Source organism: Sorex araneus, chromosome X (assembly GCF_027595985.1).
Source record: "Sorex araneus isolate mSorAra2 chromosome X, mSorAra2.pri, whole genome shotgun sequence".
Lineage (NCBI taxonomy): Eukaryota > Metazoa > Chordata > Mammalia > Eulipotyphla > Soricidae > Sorex > Sorex araneus.
Window position 1 is genome coordinate 292,312,684 of NC_073313.1, and position 22,091 is coordinate 292,334,774.

At 39.1% G+C, this 22,091-nt stretch overlaps 1 protein-coding gene across 1 annotated transcript in view; it reads left to right on the forward strand.

The window, feature by feature from the left end:
* SRBD1 (S1 RNA binding domain 1) overlaps nucleotides 1-22,091 on the forward strand; it is a 208,839-nt gene that overhangs the window by 46,441 nt on the left and 140,307 nt on the right. The window contains exons 12-14 of the mRNA XM_055123433.1: nucleotides 1,466-1,623; nucleotides 4,448-4,538; nucleotides 5,202-5,309. Of these exons, the coding sequence (XP_054979408.1) occupies nucleotides 1,466-1,623; nucleotides 4,448-4,538; nucleotides 5,202-5,309 (357 nt within the window). The remainder of the gene's footprint in view (nucleotides 1-1,465; nucleotides 1,624-4,447; nucleotides 4,539-5,201; nucleotides 5,310-22,091) is intronic.

A 22,091-nucleotide genomic window follows, 5' to 3' on the forward strand; every position in this document is an offset into this window, starting at 1 on the left:
TCTAAGTGGCCCAGCAGAAGGACAGAGGTGAGCGGTGATCTTCAACATCTTTCTAAAAAATATTTTTATTATTGTTGAGATAACATGGTAGCACTACAGCTGCTATCAGGACTTTTGATATGCAGCTTTACTGTATCTCTACCACCTTATGTCCTTGCTGGTCCATCACGGCTTCTCCACACCCTGGCGCCCCTCCCACCACTTGGCAGCCGTAGGTCTGTGGTCCCAGTCCAAGGATTTATTTTCATTGAGTACTGTGCATTTCCTTACTTGGTTTCTTTATAAGTCACATGTAGGTGAAGTCATTTGGTAGTTGTTCTTCCTCTGAATCACTTCATTCAACCTGATACCCTCTAGGTGCATTGAGTTGCTTTAGTACTATCCACTTTCTTGTGACTGCTGGCGTGCGTGTGTGTGTGTGTGTGTGTGTGTGTGTACGCACGTGCGCGTGCCACACCCAATGCTGCTCAGGAATCATGGACTTGGGGGGCCAAATGGGGTGCCAGTGACCAGGCATATGCAAAACAAGGATTTTACCCACTATCCTATCTCTTTGGCTCTGGGAGATGATGTCTTAAGCAACATTTGTTAAGTAGATGAACAGTGTAAAGCTTATTTTCCAAGTTCTTTATTGACATTTTTATTCTAGCAAAAGTTTGGAAACAAGGCTTTTAATATTGTGTGAATAAAATTTGACTTGTTTACATGAAGCATGGTTCTTAGTGATGATCAGTATCTATGCTCGTAACACATCACTGTGAGAATGACAAAGGAGTAAATCTAGGAGATGGAATAGAGCGAGAAGATTACATACATATATGGTAAAATTGTTGATGGAGGAGGCTACTTATGATTCAGTAATTTATCACTTTAAGTTCGTGTTTATATTTTATTTAAAACATTTATTTTAGTTTTTGGGCCACACCTGGCAATGCTTGGACTACTCCTGGCTCTGCACCAGGAATCACTCCTGGCAGTGCTTACGGGAGCATATGGTGGGGATAGAATCCGGGTTGGCTGGATGCAAGGCAAGCCCCTTACCCACTATACTATCTCTCTAGCCCTACATGTTCATATTTTAAATCATCTGATAAACTTTAGTTTGACCTCCCTTTTGGTATGTTCAAGTATCTGTGCATTGCCTCATAGACAGAGAGAGCAACTGAGATTTTGTATACGCGAGAGTATATATAGGAGAATACATAGGACTGTTCATAGGAGACAGTTGAAGAAGGAAGCTGGTAAAACACACTTGTTAATTTTGCTCTAGAGTAGTTTGTGGTATCATGTGTTACTGCAATTAGTAAAAATAGATTCAACATAGTTTTTTAAGTTACTGTGATATAACAAATACCACATGGTGACAACTGTATATAATGAACTTTGTTCTGTTTTCTGGAAGAAAATTAGGGTAAATGAAAACAGTAACTAAGTACCTTCTTTTTCTTCTTTACTTTTCTTAAAGAGCCAAACTAACATCTGACGCAGAGAAGGAATCAGTGATGATGTTTGGGCGGAACCTTCGCCAGCTCCTGTTAACTAGCCCTGTTCCAGGGCGCACTTTGATGGGGGTGGATCCTGGTTATAAGCACGGCTGCAAAATAGCGATAATTTCTCCTACAAGTAAGCATGTCTTTCAGCTGTTTTACATAAAAGTTGTTGTTCTGTTCTAATTTTCACATATCTCATGAGGACTTGTCAATATTATTATATTTTAAGATTTCAAAATTTTTTTTTTACATTACAGGAACTGGCACCCAGAAATTCAGGTCAAGTTTGTGTTACTTGTTGTTCGAATTGTTTGACATATTTCTACCATTTATGTCTAATCTTTTTTTTGTTTTCTATCTTTTAAAGATATATTTAAATAACTTTTTGTTTTATTTAAAATTTTTTTTTTAATAATGTAGGAGTACTGCTATTTGTTCAGCCGTTGATTAAGCTGTGTCTTATCTTTTTTTTTTTTTTTTTTTGCTTTTTGGGTCACACCTGGTGATGCTCAGGGGTTACCCCTGGCTCTGTACTCAGGAATCACTCCTGGTGGTGCTCCAGGGACCACATGGGATGCCAGGGATCGAACCCGGGTTGGCTGCGTGCAAGGAAAATGCCCTCCCTGCTATGCTATTGCTCCGGCCCTGCTGTGTCTAATCTTTATTCACAGTGGCAATAATGATGATTAATTAAATACAAACTTTATTTATTTATTTATTTATGCTTTTTTTGGCCACACCCATCATTGTTCAGGGGTTACTACTGACTCTGCATTCAGAAATTACTCCTGGCAATGCTCAGAGCATCATATGGGATACCAGGGATTGAACCTGGGTTGGCCTCATGCAAGGCAAAAACCTTCCCCACTGTACTGTAATTCCAGCCCCTAGATTCAGACTTTAATTGCTCTTTATCCTACACTCAACATCTTATTGTGCATTTATTTATATTTGATGTTTAAATTTTCTGTTTTCATATCTGTATAATGACTTACATACACATACACTTTTTTTTTCTTGGTGCCAGAGATTACATGTGAGGCACATTTTCTACCATCAAGCCATATCCCTGGTCCACTGGTTGTATTTTAAATATCAAAAATCGTTTTTATTGTTTTGTCAGATCTGTATTTTGTCCTCTTGCTACTTTTTCTGTTACTTTTCGCTTTCTGAATATCTGTTTCCCATGGGATAATCTTCTCTCTCTTGAAAGGAAGCATGCTTGCTCAGGGATATCTTTTATGTGTACCATTCTCATTGATGATTCATTACCATTGTGAGTTGCATTTTCCTGCTTACCAGCGATGATGAATTTGTTTTCATGTGTCTCTGTATGTTTATTTGTTGGGGAGGGGAGGGCCCATCTGACTTTTGCTGAGTAACCATATCCAGTGCCAGGGCTTGAATCAGGGTTGGGGGTCAGAGCCTTCCCATGTGTATTATTATGTCTCTCGACCCACACGACTCCTTTGAGTCTCTGTTCAGCTCTTCCCCTACCCTTTGATGAGTTTGTTGTTGAGTTCTTGTGAGTGCATTATAGATCTAAGATATTAATTAGCCTTCTGTCAGATGTGTGCTGTACCAATATTTTGCTTCATGCATTTGGGTGTCTTGATTTTAGCCCTGGTTTCTTTTGTGGTACAGCAATTTTTCAGTTTGCTGTAGACCCATTTGGTTTTATTTTTTGTTTGTTTGTTTTTACTTTCTTTTGCCAATGTACTCAATGCAATTACTACAGTTCACTGAAGACCATTGAAGTCAGTATCTTGGGGAGTTCTGCTCTCTTTTCCTCAGTATTTTTATGGATTCGGTTCTAATTTAATTTTCCTTTTATTCATTATTTGGTACAGATGTACAATAAATTTATGTGTTTTGATTTCATGTCCTGTCAATTTACTAACCTCATTATTTAGTAGTTTGGGGATGAAGTTCTTGGTAGTCTTAGCAGAGTTATAGTGTGGTGTAGGTTGTTGTGGATTCAGACATTTGGGTCTTCTTTTGGTTTTCTAGACATTTATTTATTTCCTTTAGGCTTGGGATAATATAGTTCTTATATTCTATAAGATATAATTGGGATATAATATAGTTCTTAGCTATATTTTTGCATATGCTCTCTGCTCCCATCATATCTTCATCTGGTATAATTGTTATTTACCCTACTAGTGGGTACTGATATTTTTCTTAGATTTTATTTTTCCTAAATGTTGTCTTTCTTTCCTCTTCCATTGGAATCATTACTGTCATTCTAGCTTCAGTTTCTGATTTTATTTATTTTTTTATTTTGGGGCCACACCCGGTGGTGCTCAGGACTTACTCCTGGCTCTGCACTCAAGAGATCACTCCTGGTGGGTCTCGGGGGTATCATATGGGGTGCAAGGGAAAAAAGTTGGGTTGGTCTTATTCAAGGCGAGTCCTCTACCACTGTATTGTCTCTCCAGCCCCTCTGATCCACTTTTTTTTTCACCCGTGCAATTGTGAAAATGCTTACTATGCTTTCCATAGTAGATTGAGCTTCATTCTGTTTTCATTTCATATCTGACATCTCCAGAATTTTTAAATGTCTTTTTAACATCTGCTCTCTTTAGCTGAGATTTTCCTTAACTTTCACTATGCTGAATCCACTGAGCTAACTTATGAATTTTATGCTTCAATGTGTTGGTTATAGGATGATTCTTTTGATGAGAGGGATTGGATTTTTGGGACTCATGTGGGGTTGCTTGAGGCCTATTCCTGGGTTTGTTCTCAACGGACCTTTAGTGGTACTGAGAATGGAGCCAGGGTCAGTGTGTCCAAGGCAAGTGCCTTACCTGCTGTACTGTGTTTTTAGCCCTCAGACTGTATTTTAAAACACAAACCAGATCCCTGCTCTCTTTTAACACACTTAACAAAATCATCTGTGTGTTATGTTTAATAATTTCTTATAAAATGACTTCTTTCTTTCTTTTCTTTTTTTCAAGGTCAGATACTTCACACTGATGTGTTTTACTTGCATTCTGGACAAGGCTTCCAAGAGGCAGAGAGAATAAAGCGGCTTTTGCTGAATTTCAAGTATGAAAATCAGTAATCTTTTGCTGTTCTCTAGTGGCTCAGCCAAGCAGAGATCTTTTGCAGCCTTTAGTGTGGAGGGAGGGATTAAGGGAAGTGCCTGGGGGAGGCTGAGGAAGCGTGTAAATCATGCTTGCGGACATTGCTGGAAAACTCCACATTTGGGTCTTTCAGAGGAATGTTGCTTCCTACCTCTGCACCCTCCACTGATGGTAATCAGATGGTAATCTGAGCAGATGTGAGCACGGAATTCTTCTGTTTGCATAGCACCCAACCTCCCCTTCCCCCCAGGGTGGAGGAATAGAGGTAGTTGTTGTTAGAAGCTTCAGAAATGATCTGAAAATATATTCTGTAATTCTGACACTGTGTTTTTTATTAGAATGCTCCAGGGTTTTACATACTGATGTCTAGTTTTGTTTCTTTTTCGATAGGAAGAAAGTTCACTTTCTTGAGTGTGACTAAAATACTTCTTCCCTGTCTCTTTCTCCAAGTTTAGGGCAGAGTCATTTACAAAACCACAGAAGTTTGTATCTTTGTGGTGAAAGAGCGGGAGGTTGTTTAGCTCCATGAGCGAATCAGAGCAATGCATAATATCAGTGTCGTGTATCCTGTACTTTTTCTCCTGATGGCTTGAACTGACTTTCTCGTTCTGTTTGTCCTTTAAAGCTGCAGCACAGTGGTCATTGGAAATGGAACTGCCTGCCGGGAAACAGAAGCTTACTTTGCTGACCTGATAATGAAAAATTACTTTGCACCACTAGATGTTGTTTACTGGTGAGGATGTTAAAATATTTTTTTTTTTGAGAAACATAGGAGATACTAAAATTTCCCTTGTGAAGAATTCTGCCTTCTTTCTTCAGTTGCACATTTTTTTTTGGTTTGCTTCCCCAAATCGCCTCTTCTTTGTCTAAAGAGATTGATATGAGACTGTGCGTTCTTCCTGTTGGAGGAGTTTAGGGTTCTGCACCCTGAAACTCCCACAGAAGCAGCAAGTTAGTCTCATGGGATTTCATGGGATTGTCCAGGTTGTATTTTGTGTGAGTCTGGAATAGCAGCTTGCTGGTAGGATGGCTGCCCGCTGTAAACTGGACGACAGCCTCTCTCAGAGTTTTGATGCCTGAAAATCCCTGGCCTTCCATACTGAGAGCCATCATCATATTATAAGCTGGAAGCATTTCTGATATTCCTTTCTTAGCGTCTTTTCAACCTGTGTTTAACTTTTAATGGCTTTGGATGGTCACAATTGAATTTCTATACTTGTGAACTTAGATCTGCAATAGTTTTGATTTTGCTGATCTTTGTTGCTTGACTTTTTCTTTGACCCGCAAAGAATCCTGTTAATTTTTTTCAACATATTCTCTGAAAAGATTTAATTTTTTTAAATTAAATATTTGGGAGGAAATAGTGGGGAGAAATAGTTATATGGCTGATACCAGGGAGAAGGAGCACTGGAGCCATTTCCCCCTGCTGTTGACAAATGTAAGACTGATCTGTGTCACCTAATGATCACATGACTGACAGAATCAATCAAACAGAAATCTACCATGGTAAGAATTTCAGAATCCCTTTAACTAGGTCAGAAGAGAGACAGTAGGTATTAATGGAGTATTTATGTGCCTGGAGAATAATCAAGATAGCAGGCAAACTTACATTACCAAAGGAGATTGGAAAGTCAAGTTGTAGTATCATGGGCTCATGTGTCAGTAAAAGCCTAGATAGAAAATTCCTTGGCTTTTGGTCTCTTGCTCTATTTGTTAGGAGTTTGTCAGTGGAGTGTTGTGGCTTAGCTTGCTTTTGGAATTGCCTGTGTATACCTAGCACACTGACCTGACAGAGGTGATTTCGTTTATTTCAGGCAGTTACCCAATTTCTCTTTAACATGCTCACATTGAATTTGAGAATATCTTGAGTACTTTTATAGTAGCCCTGTAGTACTGTCGTCCCATTGTTCATCGATTTGCTTGAGTGGGCACCAGTGATGTCTTCATTGTGAGACTTATTGTTACTCTTTTGGCACATCAAATATGCCACGAGTAGCTTGCCAGGCCCTGCTGGGCGGGCGGGATACTCTCAGTAGCTTGCCGGGCTCTCCAAAAAGGGTGGAGGAATCGAACCCAGGTCGGCTGTGTGCAAGGCAAATGCCCCACCTGCTGTGTCAAATAATAAGAAACATTAGTAGCTGCCTCTTGGATTTCATCTAAATGTGCTTATTGTATATCACTTTGTTGGCCTTTCAGCAGTCGATTGCTGTATAGGAATCCATGTGCTCCAGCCCCATGATCTTCTCAGCCTTCTATTTTTTAAAAACAGAAACCAGGGCCAGAGCAATAATACAGTGGGTAAAGCACTTGTCTTGCATGCTGCTGACCTGTGTTCAATCCCCAGGCTCCCATGGGTTTCCCGAGCACTGCTAGGAGTAATCTTGAGTGTAGATCCAGTCCCCTGAGCATCTCCAGGAGTGCCCCCAAATAAAACACAGAACAAAACAAAAAAATAACCCCCATAAAGAGCAGGAGCCATACCTAGCCCGCTGGTGTGAGTGGACAGGTCAGCGTTCTGGCCAGTGGCCTCTGGGGCCACTCGTGGTACCTCGGGCTGCCAGGGCTATACACATTGGTGCTGAGGGGACATGTGGAACCGGGGATTGAATTCAGGACTCTCATATGTTGTGTATGCTTTACCACTCGTGCTGTCTCCTGGTGATTTGCTTCTGATCCATTGGAGTCAAATACCTGACGAGCGTAGAGGTGGTTTCTGAACCACACCTGGTGGTGATCTTCCGGTGCTCAGGGTCAGCTCCAGGCTTTGTGCGCAGGGATCTCTCTTAGTGGTGCTTAGGCGGTCGTGCTGGTGCCGGGCATCAGACTGGGGTCCACTGCGTGTCGGCAAGTCCCTTATACTATCTCTCCAACCCCTCTGCCCTTTGACATCTTACAGGTGGAATCCCATGGTAGTATTTTTAAGGCACATTCATGTTATACCATGTCAGCACTAAGGACGGACTAATACTCTGTTATTTAGATACCTCTACTCTACAGACACGCTGTGCTTTACTAGGTAGTATATAGAGATGCCACATTTTATTCATTTACCTTTTAGCAAGACATATGTTTGCATTATTTTCGTGCCATTGTGAATAATGCTACTTTGAACATGTTTGTGCAAGTCTGTGTGAGCATAATCTTTTTATCTCTCTGTGTAAATGCCTAGGGATAGATACACTGGCTTAAGCGGTTAGACTATTAGACTGTGTTGAATATTTTAAGTGCCTGCCAAACTTTTTAAATATGGGTGCACCATCCTTCCTCCTGTTAGCAGTGTATTAAGATTCTGATTTCTCCACATTCTCACTAATATTCCTTCTTTGTTGCCTGTCTTTGTTCACAGCCATTCTCATGGATTAGAAATAGTAACTCAGTGTGGCTTCGATTTGCATTTCCCCGAGACTTAGGATGTCAAACATCTTTCATGCGCTCATTGCCTTTTTTCCTCTTTTTTCATTTTCTCTCTCTCCTTCCCTCTCCCTCTCCCTCCCTCCCTCCCACCCTCCCTCCTCCCCTCCCTCCTACTCTCTCTCTCTCACTCTCTCTCCCTCTCCCTTTCCCTCTCTTTCTCTCTCTCTGCCATCCCTGTGGTGCTCATCTACTCCTAGCTTACTCCTAGCTCTGTGCTCAGGGATTATTCCTGGTGGGGCTTGGGGTCATTTGGGATGCTGGGGATCGAACCCTGCTTGCCCGCATGCAAGGCAAGTACCCTTCCTGCGGTACTATCTCTTCAGTCCCTGCTCATCACATATTCTTTGGACATGGCTTTTTAAAAAAAAATTTATTTTAAAAAAGTTTATTTTTGTAAAGCTGCTCATAATATTTGATTACATTTAATATTTGAGCACCAATCCCACTACCATTACACCTTTCTACCACTGTATTTCCATCCCGAACCCCAAACCCTGCCCCCAAAGCAGGATTGAAATAAATTTATTTTTATTGTTATGAATAATCTGCTAAAAAATAAGACAAAAAAGGTTTCTTAGAGGAAAGTGTGTGAAGATTGTTGTATTTCACCCAGAAGCCATTAAGCCATTCTATAAGAGATTAGTAACGTGTTGTTAAAGGTTGAGCCTTGTGTGCTTATATCTGTGTCTGTATAAATATATTTCCTCCTAAGATTGGTTGCCTTCCCAATCAAAGTGGTGCATTACTCTTGGTATATTGGTGCTGTACAGTATGAGATGTCCAGGAATAGATTTACTCCTGGGTGAGGCCTGTCCGAGTGTGTGGAGAGTGGCCGTGAGCCTGGTGGCGGTTGAGTTCTGGAGGTTTTTGGCTGTCGGGGCTGGCTCTTGGACATGTCGTTTTGAATCTTGCCCATTTATAATTTCTGCTGTTTTATTAATCGTTAAAGTTCTCTCTGTATTGTGGATATATCAGCATATGATTTGCAATAGCACATCAGGTAGGGCATTTGCCTTGCATGCGGCCAACCTGGGCTCGATTCTTCCGCCCCTCTCGAGAGCCCGGCAAGCTACCGAGAGTATCTCACCCCCATGGCAGAGCCTGACAAGCTCCCCGTGTCGTATTTGATATGCCAAAAACAGTAACAAGTCTCACAGTGGAGACGTTACTGGTGCCCACTGGAGCAAATTGATGATCACGGGATAACAGTGGCAGTGACAGTGAGAGTGACAATTCTCTGGGTTATCTATCTATTTTGATGGTGTCTTTTGAAGAACATAGATTTTTATCTCATGGAAGTCCTGTTTATCATTTTCATTCTCATTGCTTTTGATTTCAGTTTTCTGAAGCAAGATTTTAAAGTTTTCTTCATACTTAACTAGTATACCAAACACTTAAACTTCTTTTTGGGTTTCTCTTTTTTGTGTTTCTATTAAGAATTCCTTTACTACATTACTTTCTGAAATGTTAATGTTAATGCCCATTCTGTGTAGTACAGAACGATTGTTCACAATGCATTTTCAGTTGATTATTTTGAATTTCTGGATATGTGGTATAACATCTGAAAAGTATAGTGAATTTATTAATTCCTTTTAAGTTTTATATCTTTTTTTCCATTTATTGGTATCAAGCATTATGTTTGGAACTAGTAATGGTGAACTTTTTTCTTCCTTACTTTCATTTAAATGTTTCTGCTGTTTCCCTTACATATGAGACTATTTTTTTGTGTGTGTGAGATAAATGTATTTATTTATTTATTTTTAATTAATTTATTTTTAAATTAGTGAGTCACAGTGAGGGTACAGTTATAGATTCACACATTTTCGTGCTTATTTTTCTCTCATGCAATGCTTGAGAGCCCATCCCTCCACCAGTGCCCATTCTCCACCACCAATGAACCCAGTATCCCTCCCACCCCCCCAATCCTGTCCCCCCCGACCCCGCCTCTGTGGTGGGCATTCCATTTTGATCTCTCTCTTTCCTTTTGGGTGTTGTGGTTTGCAATAGGGGTATTGAGTGGTCATCCTGTCCAGTCTCTAGTCCACTTTTAGCATGCATCTTCCTTCTCTCGCGGGATCTCCAACCACATTTTACTTGGTGTTCCCTTCACATACGAGACTATTTTTTTAAAAAAATCTTATTTTAAAAATACTTAAAGATTTAAAAATATAATTGAAAGCAAATAGTCTTTATTTGTGAGCATCTTGAAAATAGATTCCCAGATCTCCCGGGTGCTAAGAGTGGCCCAGCGACCAGTCCTGGCTCTTGGGACTTGTAATGTTGGAGGTCAGTGGGGCTCTGGTGATGATACAGAGGCTTCCAGGGCCACTCCAGGATAGCCAGGGGTATTCCCAGTGATGCGGGAGAGGAGAGCAATGAAGGGATAGGGACCGACATTTGTTGCTGGGGATTGAATCTTAGGCGCATGCAAGGCAAGTACCTTAACCCTTGTATTGTCTCCCTTGCCATTTTACTACTTTTTAAAAAAAATAAGAATGAAATACAGCATTTTTTGAAATAATTTTGCTATACTCATGTGCCCATCATTTCTTTGATCTATTAAGATGGTGAATCCTATAGAGCAGTTCTAATTTGAACTCCACTTTACCCCGGTGAAGTGTTCTTTCAATATATATGTGGAGTTTATTTAGTGTTTTATTATGTGCTTTGGAAATCCGAAAGTGTCACAGATACCTAATCAGAATTTGTGGTGAATGCTCGAAGAAAGTCTGCTGTTTGATTTCACTTTCATTTACCAGTTCTTCATGCCTCTATGATGAAGCCATATTTTCACATCGCTTTGAAGTTTCCAGACTGTGTTTAAATTGAAATTTCCACGTTTCCTCTGGCATTCATTTTCAGTACCTCATGAACAGATCATCTGATTGACATTCTACCTTCTGAATGGATAATTTGATACTTATTCCTAAAATCCTGTCAGCTACTCATTTTATAAAATCTTTTCTTGACACATTCAGCACTTACTACTTTTGTTTTTTAATAAATGCTTTGATACTTTTTAGCTCTGTATACGCAAAAGGTTAATGTATAACATGATTTAGCATTTTAATTTTTTTGTTTGCTTTTTGTTTGGGGGGGCCACATCTGACAATGCTTTGGGGTTTGCACTCAGGAGTCACTCTTTGCAGTGCTTAGGGGACCACGTGGGATGCTAGGGCTCAAACTTGGCTCAACAGGCCTTAGCTTTTAATTTGTAAATTGCATGTAAATTAAATCAGCCATCCAGCTTCCTTTCCTTCACTTCTCCTCCTGCCCGTAAAGTTACTCTAACTATTATACATACTGCATGAGAAGCCCTTAAAAACTTTAAATCCTGATTTTCAAAGAAAAAAGACAGACCTGCAGTTGTGAAGTGTAAGTCTACTGAGGCTTAGTCACTCTTTTTAAAGTTAGAAGTGTTTTGTGAAATGGAAATTTTATCATATTATGTTATTTGTTGGAAGTATGTGAAAGGGTGCTTGACTATTTGCAATCCTTTGATTTATTATTAGGCACTACCTTTATTGTTTCGGTATCTGAATACTGTTTCCATTGAATAGTAGCCCTTGTAAATCTGTGCTACAGCTTTTTAAAATCCATTCACTTGTCATTGGACATTTGAATTATTTCCTTATATTGACTCTTGTTACTAAGCACTGAACATAGGTCTGCATATGACTTTTTGGATTATTTTTGAGTCCTTGAGCTGGATGCCTCGAGGTGGAATCGCTGAGGCATATGGGAGCTTGTCTTAGTGTTCTAAGAACTCTACTGTTGTCCGTAAGAGCTGATCCAGACAGCATTCCCACCAAGAGTGAGCACGTTCTTTTTTCACCGCTTTGAAAAATGCTGCAGTGTTTTTTCAGCCAACTCTGGTTCTTTCTAGTCTTTTAATACATGCTATTCTTACTTCACTTTTTCCCCCCTTCAGTTCAAATTCATCCACTGGATAAAATCCTCTTTGATTTTCCTCTTTATTAAAAAATAATTGACATAATAAATAGCACATATTTGAAGGTTTCGATTCTACAGATTTTGACATATATTCTCATGAAACTATTATGACAGTCAAGAGAATGAACTCACTCATTACTACTCTCTCTGGATTTATGTTCCTTTGCCATCCGCCCCCCTTTTTCTTCCCAGTCCCCCCAGGCAATCTCTGGTTTACTTTCTGTAGTAATAGATTAGTTTACATTTTTCTAGACTTGCATGTAATTGTAATCATTTAGTGTGTATATATACATACACACATATACATATATATAAATTATCAGCCATCTCAGCACAATTTTTTTGAGATGTATTAAACCCATACATCATATATACCAATAATTTGTTCTTTTTATTATTGGGTAGTGTTCAATTCTATCACTGTCACTGTATCATTGTCATCCCATTGTTTGTCAATTTACTCGAGCAGGCGCCAGTAATATCTCTGTTCCTCCCAGCCCTGAGATTTTAGCAGTCTCTTCTTATTCATCTTTCCCAATGATTGGAGACTCTTTCAGGGTCAGAGGAATGAGACCTATCGTTACTGTTTTTGGCATATCGAATACACCACGGGTAGCTTGCCAAGCTCTGCTCGTGTGGGCGGGATATTCTTGGTAGCTTGCTGGGCTCTCGAGAGGTAAGTACTATAGCTAAGTACTAATTAATTTAGTAATTAATTAATTAATTAATTAAGTTATTCACTTTTCAATAGGCATTGGAATGTTTCCAGTTTTGGGCTATTAGAAATAAAGCTTACATATTTTTACTCAAGTCTTTATGTAGACAGGCATATACTGTCATTTCTCTTGGATAAACAACTAGGAGCATAGTGGCTGTGTTGTATGGCAAGTAATATGTTCAACTTAAGAAACTGCTTCACATTTCTAAAGCGTTTGTACCTACCATTTTTCATTTTCACCAGCACTGTTTCATACTTCTACTTACCCTATCTCCATATCTGTCTTCTTGGCATGGCCTTTAAATAGTATGGTCAGTCTTTTTTTTTTGCTTTTTGGGTCACACCCGGCGATGCACAGGGGTTACTCCTGGCTCTGCACTCAGGAATCACCCCTGGCAGTGCTCAGGGGACCATATCGGATGCTGGGAATCGAACCTGGGTCGGCCTCATGCAAGGCAAATGCCCTACCTACTGTGCTATTGCTCCAGCCCCTGGTCAGTCTTAATTATGCATAATTGCTAGGATTAGCAATAGCTGCTATTGCTTATTTGCTACTCATATTTTTTAAAGAAATAACTGCAAACATTCCTATTAAAAAATTGGATTGTCCTAGTATGGAATAAGAGTACTTTATATTCTGCATATAAAAAGTTCTTCGTCAAGTGTATGTTTTTCCTCACAGTACTTACCTTGTCTTTTCACTTTTTTTTTTTTTGTTTTGATTTTTGGGTTACACCCAACGATGCTCAGGGGTTACTCCTGGCTCATGCACTCAGGAATTACTCCTTGCAGTGCTCAGGGGACCATATGGGATGCTGGGAATCGAACCCGAGTTGGCTGCTTGCAAGGCAAATGCCCTACCCGCTGTGCTATCGCTCCAGCCCCTGTCTTTTCACTTTTTAAAAGCAGAATCCTGGGGCTGGAGTGATAGCACAGCGGGTAGGGCGTTTGCCTTGCACGTGGCCAACCCGGGTTCGAATCCCAGCATCCCATATGGTCCCCTGAGCACTGCCAGGGGTAATTCCTGAGTGCAGAGCCAGGAGTAACCCCTGTGCATCGCCAGGTGTGACCCAAAAAGCAAAAAAAAAAAAAAAAAAAAAAAAAAATAAAAGCAGAATCCTTTAAAAAACAAACATCTTTAGTTTTGATGAAATTCAGTTCATAATTTTTGGGATATATTCCTTGCTTTTTATGTCCTATTTATTATTTATATGGCTGTCGGACCAAAACTGGTGATACTCAGGAACCGCTCCTGGCAGTAGTCATGGGACCGTCTGGGATGCCGGAGGTCCAACCCAGGCGGTATCTTGTGCAAGGCCAGTGCCTTCCTCACTGTACTCTGGTCCCCTTACGTCCAATTTAAGAACTACTTGAAAAGTATAAGATCACTATGAGTTTCTTCTATAGTTTACTCTAAAGTGTTAATTTTTAGCAGTTGAGTTTAAGTTCCTATTTTATCCAAAGTTGATTTTTATATATGGTAGCACTGTAGCACTGTCGTAGCACTGTTGTCCAGTTGTTCATCGATTTGCTCAAGCGGGCACCAGTAACATCTCTATTGTGAGACTTGTTACTGTTTTTGGCATATGGAATACGCCATGGGGAGCTTGCCAGACTCTGCCGTGTGGGTGGGATACTCTCAGTACAAAGTTTTATTTTCAGCACATGACTATGTACACTTCCATCATCTTTTGCTGAAAGGTTTTCCTTCAATAGTTGAATTGCTTGCACATTTTTTGGGGGGAGGGGGAACTAATTATATACAAGTAAATCTATTCATGGAATTTATTCTTTTTATTTGACACATTTGTTTATACTTTTCTTTATGTCTCTATTACCACCCAAATATTAGTTTATGTGTGATTTAATAACTCAACTCATTAAATTAGGTAAGTCCTTTCACTTTTTTCTTCTTTTTCAAAATTGTTTTGGTTACTTTAGGTTCCTTGGCTTTTATGTAAATGAAAGAATCAGCTTTTCAATTTCTATACTGGAATGGCTGGGATTTTTATTTGATTTGAACTAAAAGAAGTGAGAGCTTTAGTCTTTAATTGTAGTTGCATTTTTCATTTCTAGAAATTATATTTTTTCATATTTATTTGCTCATTCTTACAGTTTTGTTTGCTCCTGAAGATATTTTCAAAGCTTTTGTTTTGTTTCCTTCATCATTCTAAGCTTTGTTATTTCATAGTCTGAGGTATTATTTGTAGTATTTAAAATCCCTGTAAGTCTATCTGTGTTCTCCATTTTTACTACTGATTCTGTTCTGTGATATTTTATTTTGTTATCTGTTCTGGTAATTTTTATTAAAAACACGTGGAACAATATCTAAAGGGAATTCAAAGAGACTTGTATTCATCATGACTTGCTTTAAAGACGATTTGCATTCACTAGATTTCTACAGACGTTGCTAATTTGGTATCACTTAATTGATCTTCTAAACTTGAAATTTCTTCCAGCCAACCAGGTAGTATGAATTTAGGCTACAATCCAGAGAAATGTGGATCCATCACATTTGTACTGGAGATAGTACATTTTTATTTAGTGTCTTGGAGCAGGATATAGTGAGTATATTTATCTTATACAGTACCCTTATACTGAAGGTTAACTTTGGGGTACCAGTTTTATGTAGCTGATAATAGTCTGAGAAGATCACTTGTTAACATCTATTGTATGTTTTTGTCTTCTTGTCCTGTAGTTCTGTGAAGTTCTGATAAGAGAACTAAAATTGACTAGTTTAGCTAATGCCCTTAGTTAGAAAGGCAGCTTCAGAAATTGTTTTCTGACTTTACTTTGTTTTTTTTGGGGCGTGAGGGGGGCACACCTGGCAGTGCTCAGGGGTTACTCCTGTCTCTGCACTCAGGAATTATCCTGGTAATGCACAGGGACCATATGCGATGCCGGGGATCAAGCCCAGGTCGGCCACATCCATGGCAAGTGTCTTACGTGCTGTACTGTTAATCTGGCCTCCATTTACTTCATTCCTTCTTTTTTCCCCTACCCTTCGAATTCACTGATTCATTAAAGAGGATGTATTGTATTTTCCTGCCCACATGGGAGAGCCTGGCAAGCTCCTGGTTGCGTATTCATATGCCCAAACCACTAACAATGATGGGTCTCATTCCTCTGACCATGAAAGAACCTCCAATGCGGCACCATTGGGAAGGATGAGTAAAGAGAGGTTTCTAAAATCTCAGGGCTAGGACGAGATGTTACTGTGACTGCTTGAGAAAATCAACGACCAACGGGATGATTGCTTGCATTGCTTGCATTATATTGGCCTGTACTTCAGCCCCGTGTTTCCTCTTGAGCAAGTGTCTCTATTGCTTGTCTCCATGTCTCTTTGCTTTCCCTTCAAGCCAGCATTCTCTCTTGAACTCACATTCATTTACTTCTCCCTACAGAAACTATCTTGCTTTATGCACATGCACGCATGCACACACACGCACAGATAAACAGACACACACAAGATGTATTATATATAAGATTTTAGTTGCTCTAGTAAAATATTCCTTCATAAAACTAATCTTCAGCATTGCTAGGAAACATGCTTAATATTTGATTTTCTATTTTTATTTTATTTTTTTGCTTTTTAGGGTCACACCCAGCAATGCTCAGGGGTTATTACTGGCTCTGCACTTAGGAATTATTCCTGGAGGTGCTTGGGGAACCATATGGGATGCCAGGGATGGAACGGAACGTGGGTCAGCTATATGCAAGACAAACCCTTACTTACTGTACTATTGCTCTGGCCCCCTAATTTTTAAGTTACTTTAAAACTTAATCATTTCAATTTACATTTTGAACTAAAGGTTGTGTTTTTACCCCCACTAGTTTTCTTTTACACTGAAGTGCCTATTTGAAAATGTACTTGACATTGTGCACTAGCATTTTATTATTCTTTTTCTTTTAAAGCATGCTCAAAAAATTTTTGGGAAAATTGGCAAACTACAAAGAAGTATCAAAATTATTTATACTCAGCCTCCAGAGAACATTACTAACATTTTTATATACTTACACGTTTATTCACTAGGTGCTTATCACGTGTGTTTGAGTTGAATAGACCAAAATACAAGAAAACTTAAACTTTTTACTGGAGTCGTTCTTTTCATCGCTGACTAAAATAATGGATAGATCTCAGCAGTTCAGTCCCCAGTGGCCAGAGTGATAGTACAATGGCTAGGGTGCTTACCTTGCATGAGGTCAACCAGGTTTGATCCCTTTCATGTCATATGTTCGCCTAAGCCCACTAGGACTGATTCCTGAGTACAGAGCCAGGAGTAAGCCCTGAGGATGACCAGGTGTGGCCCAAACAAAACATAACAAAAAATTAATGTCGTTTACTCATTAGAGTAGCCTCATTTCATCAACTGAAATAGACTCAGTAGTACCTCAGAAAATCAGTTAGACATGAATTTCAATAGTATGGGCAGTGACACATATTAGAATCAGGATCAGAACGATTTGGAAAGAATGAAGTTATTGGACCTTAATATGAATATGAATTATAATATGGATAAATATATGTGATGCTAGAAAGAATTTTTGTGCATATTTTGATGGGCTCTTTTCCAAGATTTTTTTTCATCTATGTAGATTCTCTCAGAATAATATGAAACAGATTACCCATTTCCTGAATCATTAGGATCTATTATACTTTTACTTTGGTTTAAAGAAAGTTACTTCCCAACAAATCAATACATTTAGCTGTACAGTTGAAGATGTGTTTAGCTTTGTAAAGTTCAGAATATTATGAGGGTAAAATTGTTTTAAACTGCAAAACAGTTGTATTCAATAACTTATTTAAGACTAGTATAATGATTTTTTTATATGTGGAATGTAAAATCAGATTTTTGTATTTAACATTGAATTTCTTCATTCTGCAATTTCCTACTTGTACTGAAGACCATAAATTAGTTCTGGAAGTTGGGATAGTTACTGTTTTCTGGCTATTAGTTTGATTTTTTTTTATACTTCATGATAAATTGAAGTATTGTGGACTGTAGCAACAGTAGAACAACTAGGATGTTTGCCGCACACACGGCCGACCCAGGCTTGATCCCTGACACCTTGTATGGTCCCCTGAGCTGTCAAGAGTGATCCCTGAATGCAGAGCCAAGAGTTAACCTTAAACATTGCTAGCTGGGTGTGGCACAAACAAAAACAAACAAAAAACATTGAGGTGTTGCAATATTTAAGCTTTTTCTTTCTGCAATGATGGCTTGAGAAATGTGGTCTGATATTCTAGGTTTTTCTTGTTTTTTACCCTTTTATCATTTCTATTATAAACTATTTTTTAAAAAATATTTTAACTATAAACTAGGTATAACTATATAAATTATAAAGTGTAGCAAGTATTCTATTAGACTCTTGATTATAGGGCTCCTAAGATGTTCATAACATTAAGTAAATAAAAAATAACAATGGTTTTACAGAAAACAAACTTAACTAGCTTTTGAGATGGCTAGAATATTTTAAAATTCAGCTGCAAACCTCTTCCCCCATCCTGACATTAAAATAGACCATTTCAGTCAGGTATTACTGGGTAAAAAGGCATAAGGAATGAATAATTATGGGACGTAAGCTTGTGTCTATGTTTGTTTTAAAAATACTATTTCATTCAGTTTGACAGTTCTTGCTCAAAATAAAATGTTTTACCAGTTTTCTTAGGAGCCTTAGTTTTCTGACCCATGTGTTTCTGTGCCCCAAGTGCGATCATAATATCTGTGGGAGTCATCCCCAGCGCTCCTCTTGCACATCTTTGTTTATTGACTTAGATTCAAGCTGGCCTACAGCCCAGTGATGGTCATTTCTGGTCTTCAGGTTTTTGTTACAAATCTGCTTTTGTTGCCAGATCCAATAAAAAAATTCTTAATTGGTTTTGTTAGTATTATCAAAGTTCTTGCCAAAGTACTATAACCCAAACAGATGTCCTGTTTAGACAAGTATATTTGCTATAAGAGAGTCTAAAATAAACAACAATATGTTTCAGCCGTAACGTAGGAATTAATGAAACTCAGAATGATCATGACTGTTTCTGATAAGCTTCGTCCTCGGAAAGAAAGAGCAGTGCCCTGTCTGAAAAGAGCAGTTGCTTTCTGCTGCTCCCCGTCTGTCTCCGTTTGCATTGCCTTGCACTCTTACACCTTGCTCCAGGCTAGTATCTTACCTGGATCTTATTTTACTGAGTACATGTTGGAGATGCAGCTCAGTGGAGACCTGGGTTTTGTCGCCACCCCTGCGTGCTTTCCCAAACACTGTCAGGGGCCACCTCTGAGCAGAGCCAGGAGTAGTCCCTGAGCACTGTGAAGCATGGCTCCAAAACCAACAGCAGACAAAATTGAGTGGAACTCACCTATTTCATATACACATAGTTCTTTTTCTTAAAATACATATATAAGTTAATTTTCTGTTTTAGAGACATTAGTTAAGAAGGAAAAAAAGATCAGTTTTAAAGAGTTTTCAGTGCTTATAAGTTTTAAATGCTTATAAGTAGGTAGGTGAAATCATTATACAGAAATTTCAATGAAGGGTTTTGAAAAAAGGTTTTTTTTAAATTTTCTTTCTTTTTTTTTTTCAATGGAAATTTTAGTTGGTGAAGTTAGGAACCCTAGTATAAGGTCACAGGGTAGATCTTTTGGGACTTTTGTAACTTTCTGTAATTAGGGCACAATACAGATCAAGATTTATGCTGAACTCAGCGCAGAGATGTAGTGAACATGAGATCAGTGGATTTGTATCATGTGATTTTAGTTCTTTCATCATAATTCATAGAAATGACTAACACTTTTAGATGCAGCTGTGGGTTCTCTGAGCACTGTGGAGGAACCTGCTTACCCCACACTCTACCTCACGGGCTTGAACACTGGGTTGTCTAGCCAGCTTGGCTCAGTCCTACCAAAGTGATCCCCAAGTCCCACGTTTGGTATCCCCGCCCCCCCCAAATAAAGACTATCTTCAACAAATCCTTAATTGAATGAAATTTTGCCTTGAGATTGTTTTACCCTTTGACTTCCTATTTATATTTTCCTCTTGTTTTGGACATGAAACAGCTTTCTTTCCTGCACTTTTAGCCAACACAAATATGTATAGAATTGGTTATCAGTGAATGTTCAGAGTATTGTAATAGAACTTCTAGGCAGGGCTGAACCATTTCAGTTGTCTATGCCAGTTGCGTTAGGAGGATGTGTAATTGCTAAAACCCCTCTGTCATTGAGATCCTTTTTATTGGTGATATAGTGTATTGGACTTGATTCTACGGTCAGGCATTGATACTTGTAAAATCTTGGGTACTTTTTTTTGGTGGGAGGTGTTTGATTGGAATATATATTTTGTGGCTAAATCTTTGTACTGTGCCCTCCTAAATTATTGAAATACCACTTTCAAGTTCCTCACATCTAAGGTTACACAGCTTAATTCTTATTACTTTTCTGCTTCACAGCACTTGCATTTTGAGGGGACCCTAGCATTTGGGATCACGTTATGATAATGAGGTTTCAGGGGTCTGGGGATTAAAGGTGTCTGGGGTCTAGTTGCAGAATAAAGTTTAGAAGCACTTGTAAAACTTGCTTGATCGGTGGGTAGAGGTGCTTTTATTTATTCACTCCTCATGCAGTATTAATGTGTATTTCATCAGGTCCCCACAATACTGTAATCCTAGACGTGACCTTGGGATTCGATGTACTTCAGCTCCGCTTTCTTTATTAATGTGCCATGAAAGAGGTCCATGAAAAATAGCCAACATCAAAGTACCTTTTAAAGTCAAGTGGTTGGTAGGAATTCCCTGATTTTCTAACACTGTCAAGTATCTCAGCTGGTTTGCATCCTTTGACAAGCTGTTGCTTGTTGCAGTAAAGGAAATTTAAAGCAGTTGTTTTGATTCTTGGGGTGAGGGGTATAGTTAATGGTGGCTATGTTGGTTGGGTGACAATAGTAAGTCAGAGAAGAGAATCAATTCGATGTTAAGATACATTTTATTTCAACTAGGGTCTTCCCAAGTTGATTTGTTTTGGTTTTCTTTGGGTTTGGGAATATTTCGCCCAGTGTGGTGCTTAGGATGAGAATGAAGAGAAATACTTATTTCAGTTATAAGGAGTGTAGAGAGGATGGCCAGAAATATATACACATATAAACATTTAAAAATTATTATTATAAATGATACTTAGTAAATTCATTAAACCTCTGTGAAAGAATAAAAGTGTCAGTATTACAGTTGGGGATTGTTTAATTAGTTTAACCTCACAGTCTGTCCTTGACTGACCCTGATGAACAAAAGCTTTAAGCACAGTTAGTGGAAAACTGAGTCCTAAAGTGAGTTCAAACAGTGTGGGTGCTAAACGTAAGACTTTGGTGGCTATGAGCCACCTCCCCACCCCTGCCTGCCCATGGTGATGAAGGAGAGAACAGGGCCGCCAAGCTGGCTGGTGATCATTTGCCGTTTTTTCCAATCTCCGTCCCTCCCTTTATTCCTGTCTCACACTGCCCCTTTTTTCCAGTCTCCTCACCCAGTCTCACAGCATTAGTTATAGAGAAATCATGAAGGGTTGTGGGTAGCAAATACGCATAGTGCATAGTTGTGGTTGCACAATCAACAGATGTCAAAACCTTCCTTCAGGGTAAGCTTCTAGGACATTATCTCATCCTGCTAGGAGATCTGCCCAAGGGCAGAATTCCATCTAAGGGCTTATACTTCCTTTCTTTAGTCCAGGTCCATTGGAACGGTCAGCTTAAATTTACCTTTTAATAATATATCTAGTCATTTTATATGAACACAGAGATATAGTAAGCTTAAAGGGTATCTTGAGGAGATCTTGCTATAGGTCCTAGGCTACAGTATCAGGCCAGGCCAGTTATTTCTTTTTGGGTCATGCAGGGTCTGTCCATGACTGTGTTCTAAGCTTACGATAAGTTTTAGCTTTACTTGTCCCTTTTCGATGCCATGGTAGCTTACAGCTTGTCCCTTTTCGATGTCTGGGTAGCTTACATCTTGCCCTGGGTCCACCCAAGTCCGTTGTTGGGACCCTCCTTTTGAGGTGCTATGAAGTAAGGGCAGCTGAGGCTTAAGTCAAGTAAATATGACAGATGCCCAGGAATAAATATTATTTGGAGTCAATAAACTCCAAAGTTACAAAAGCGTAGCATTAACTTCCTATGTCTATACAAAAAAGGGCATTGCTCTAAAGTAAACTATGCAAAGAACATAAAGGAAAGAGAAAAGCAATATTTCACTTGCATATACAAAATCCAGAGTCTTCAGAAGAATCAGACTTTTACAAGTCACAGGGTCTGATTTGGAGATACAGTGATTGAACACAGGGGAAGCAGAGCACAAGGGAGAAGTGAAATAGGGAGGAATAGGAGTGTCTAGGGAGCACTTTGATGGGTGTTACTCAGTAAACCTAAGAGGAGAAAGGACAAAACAGTGTTATC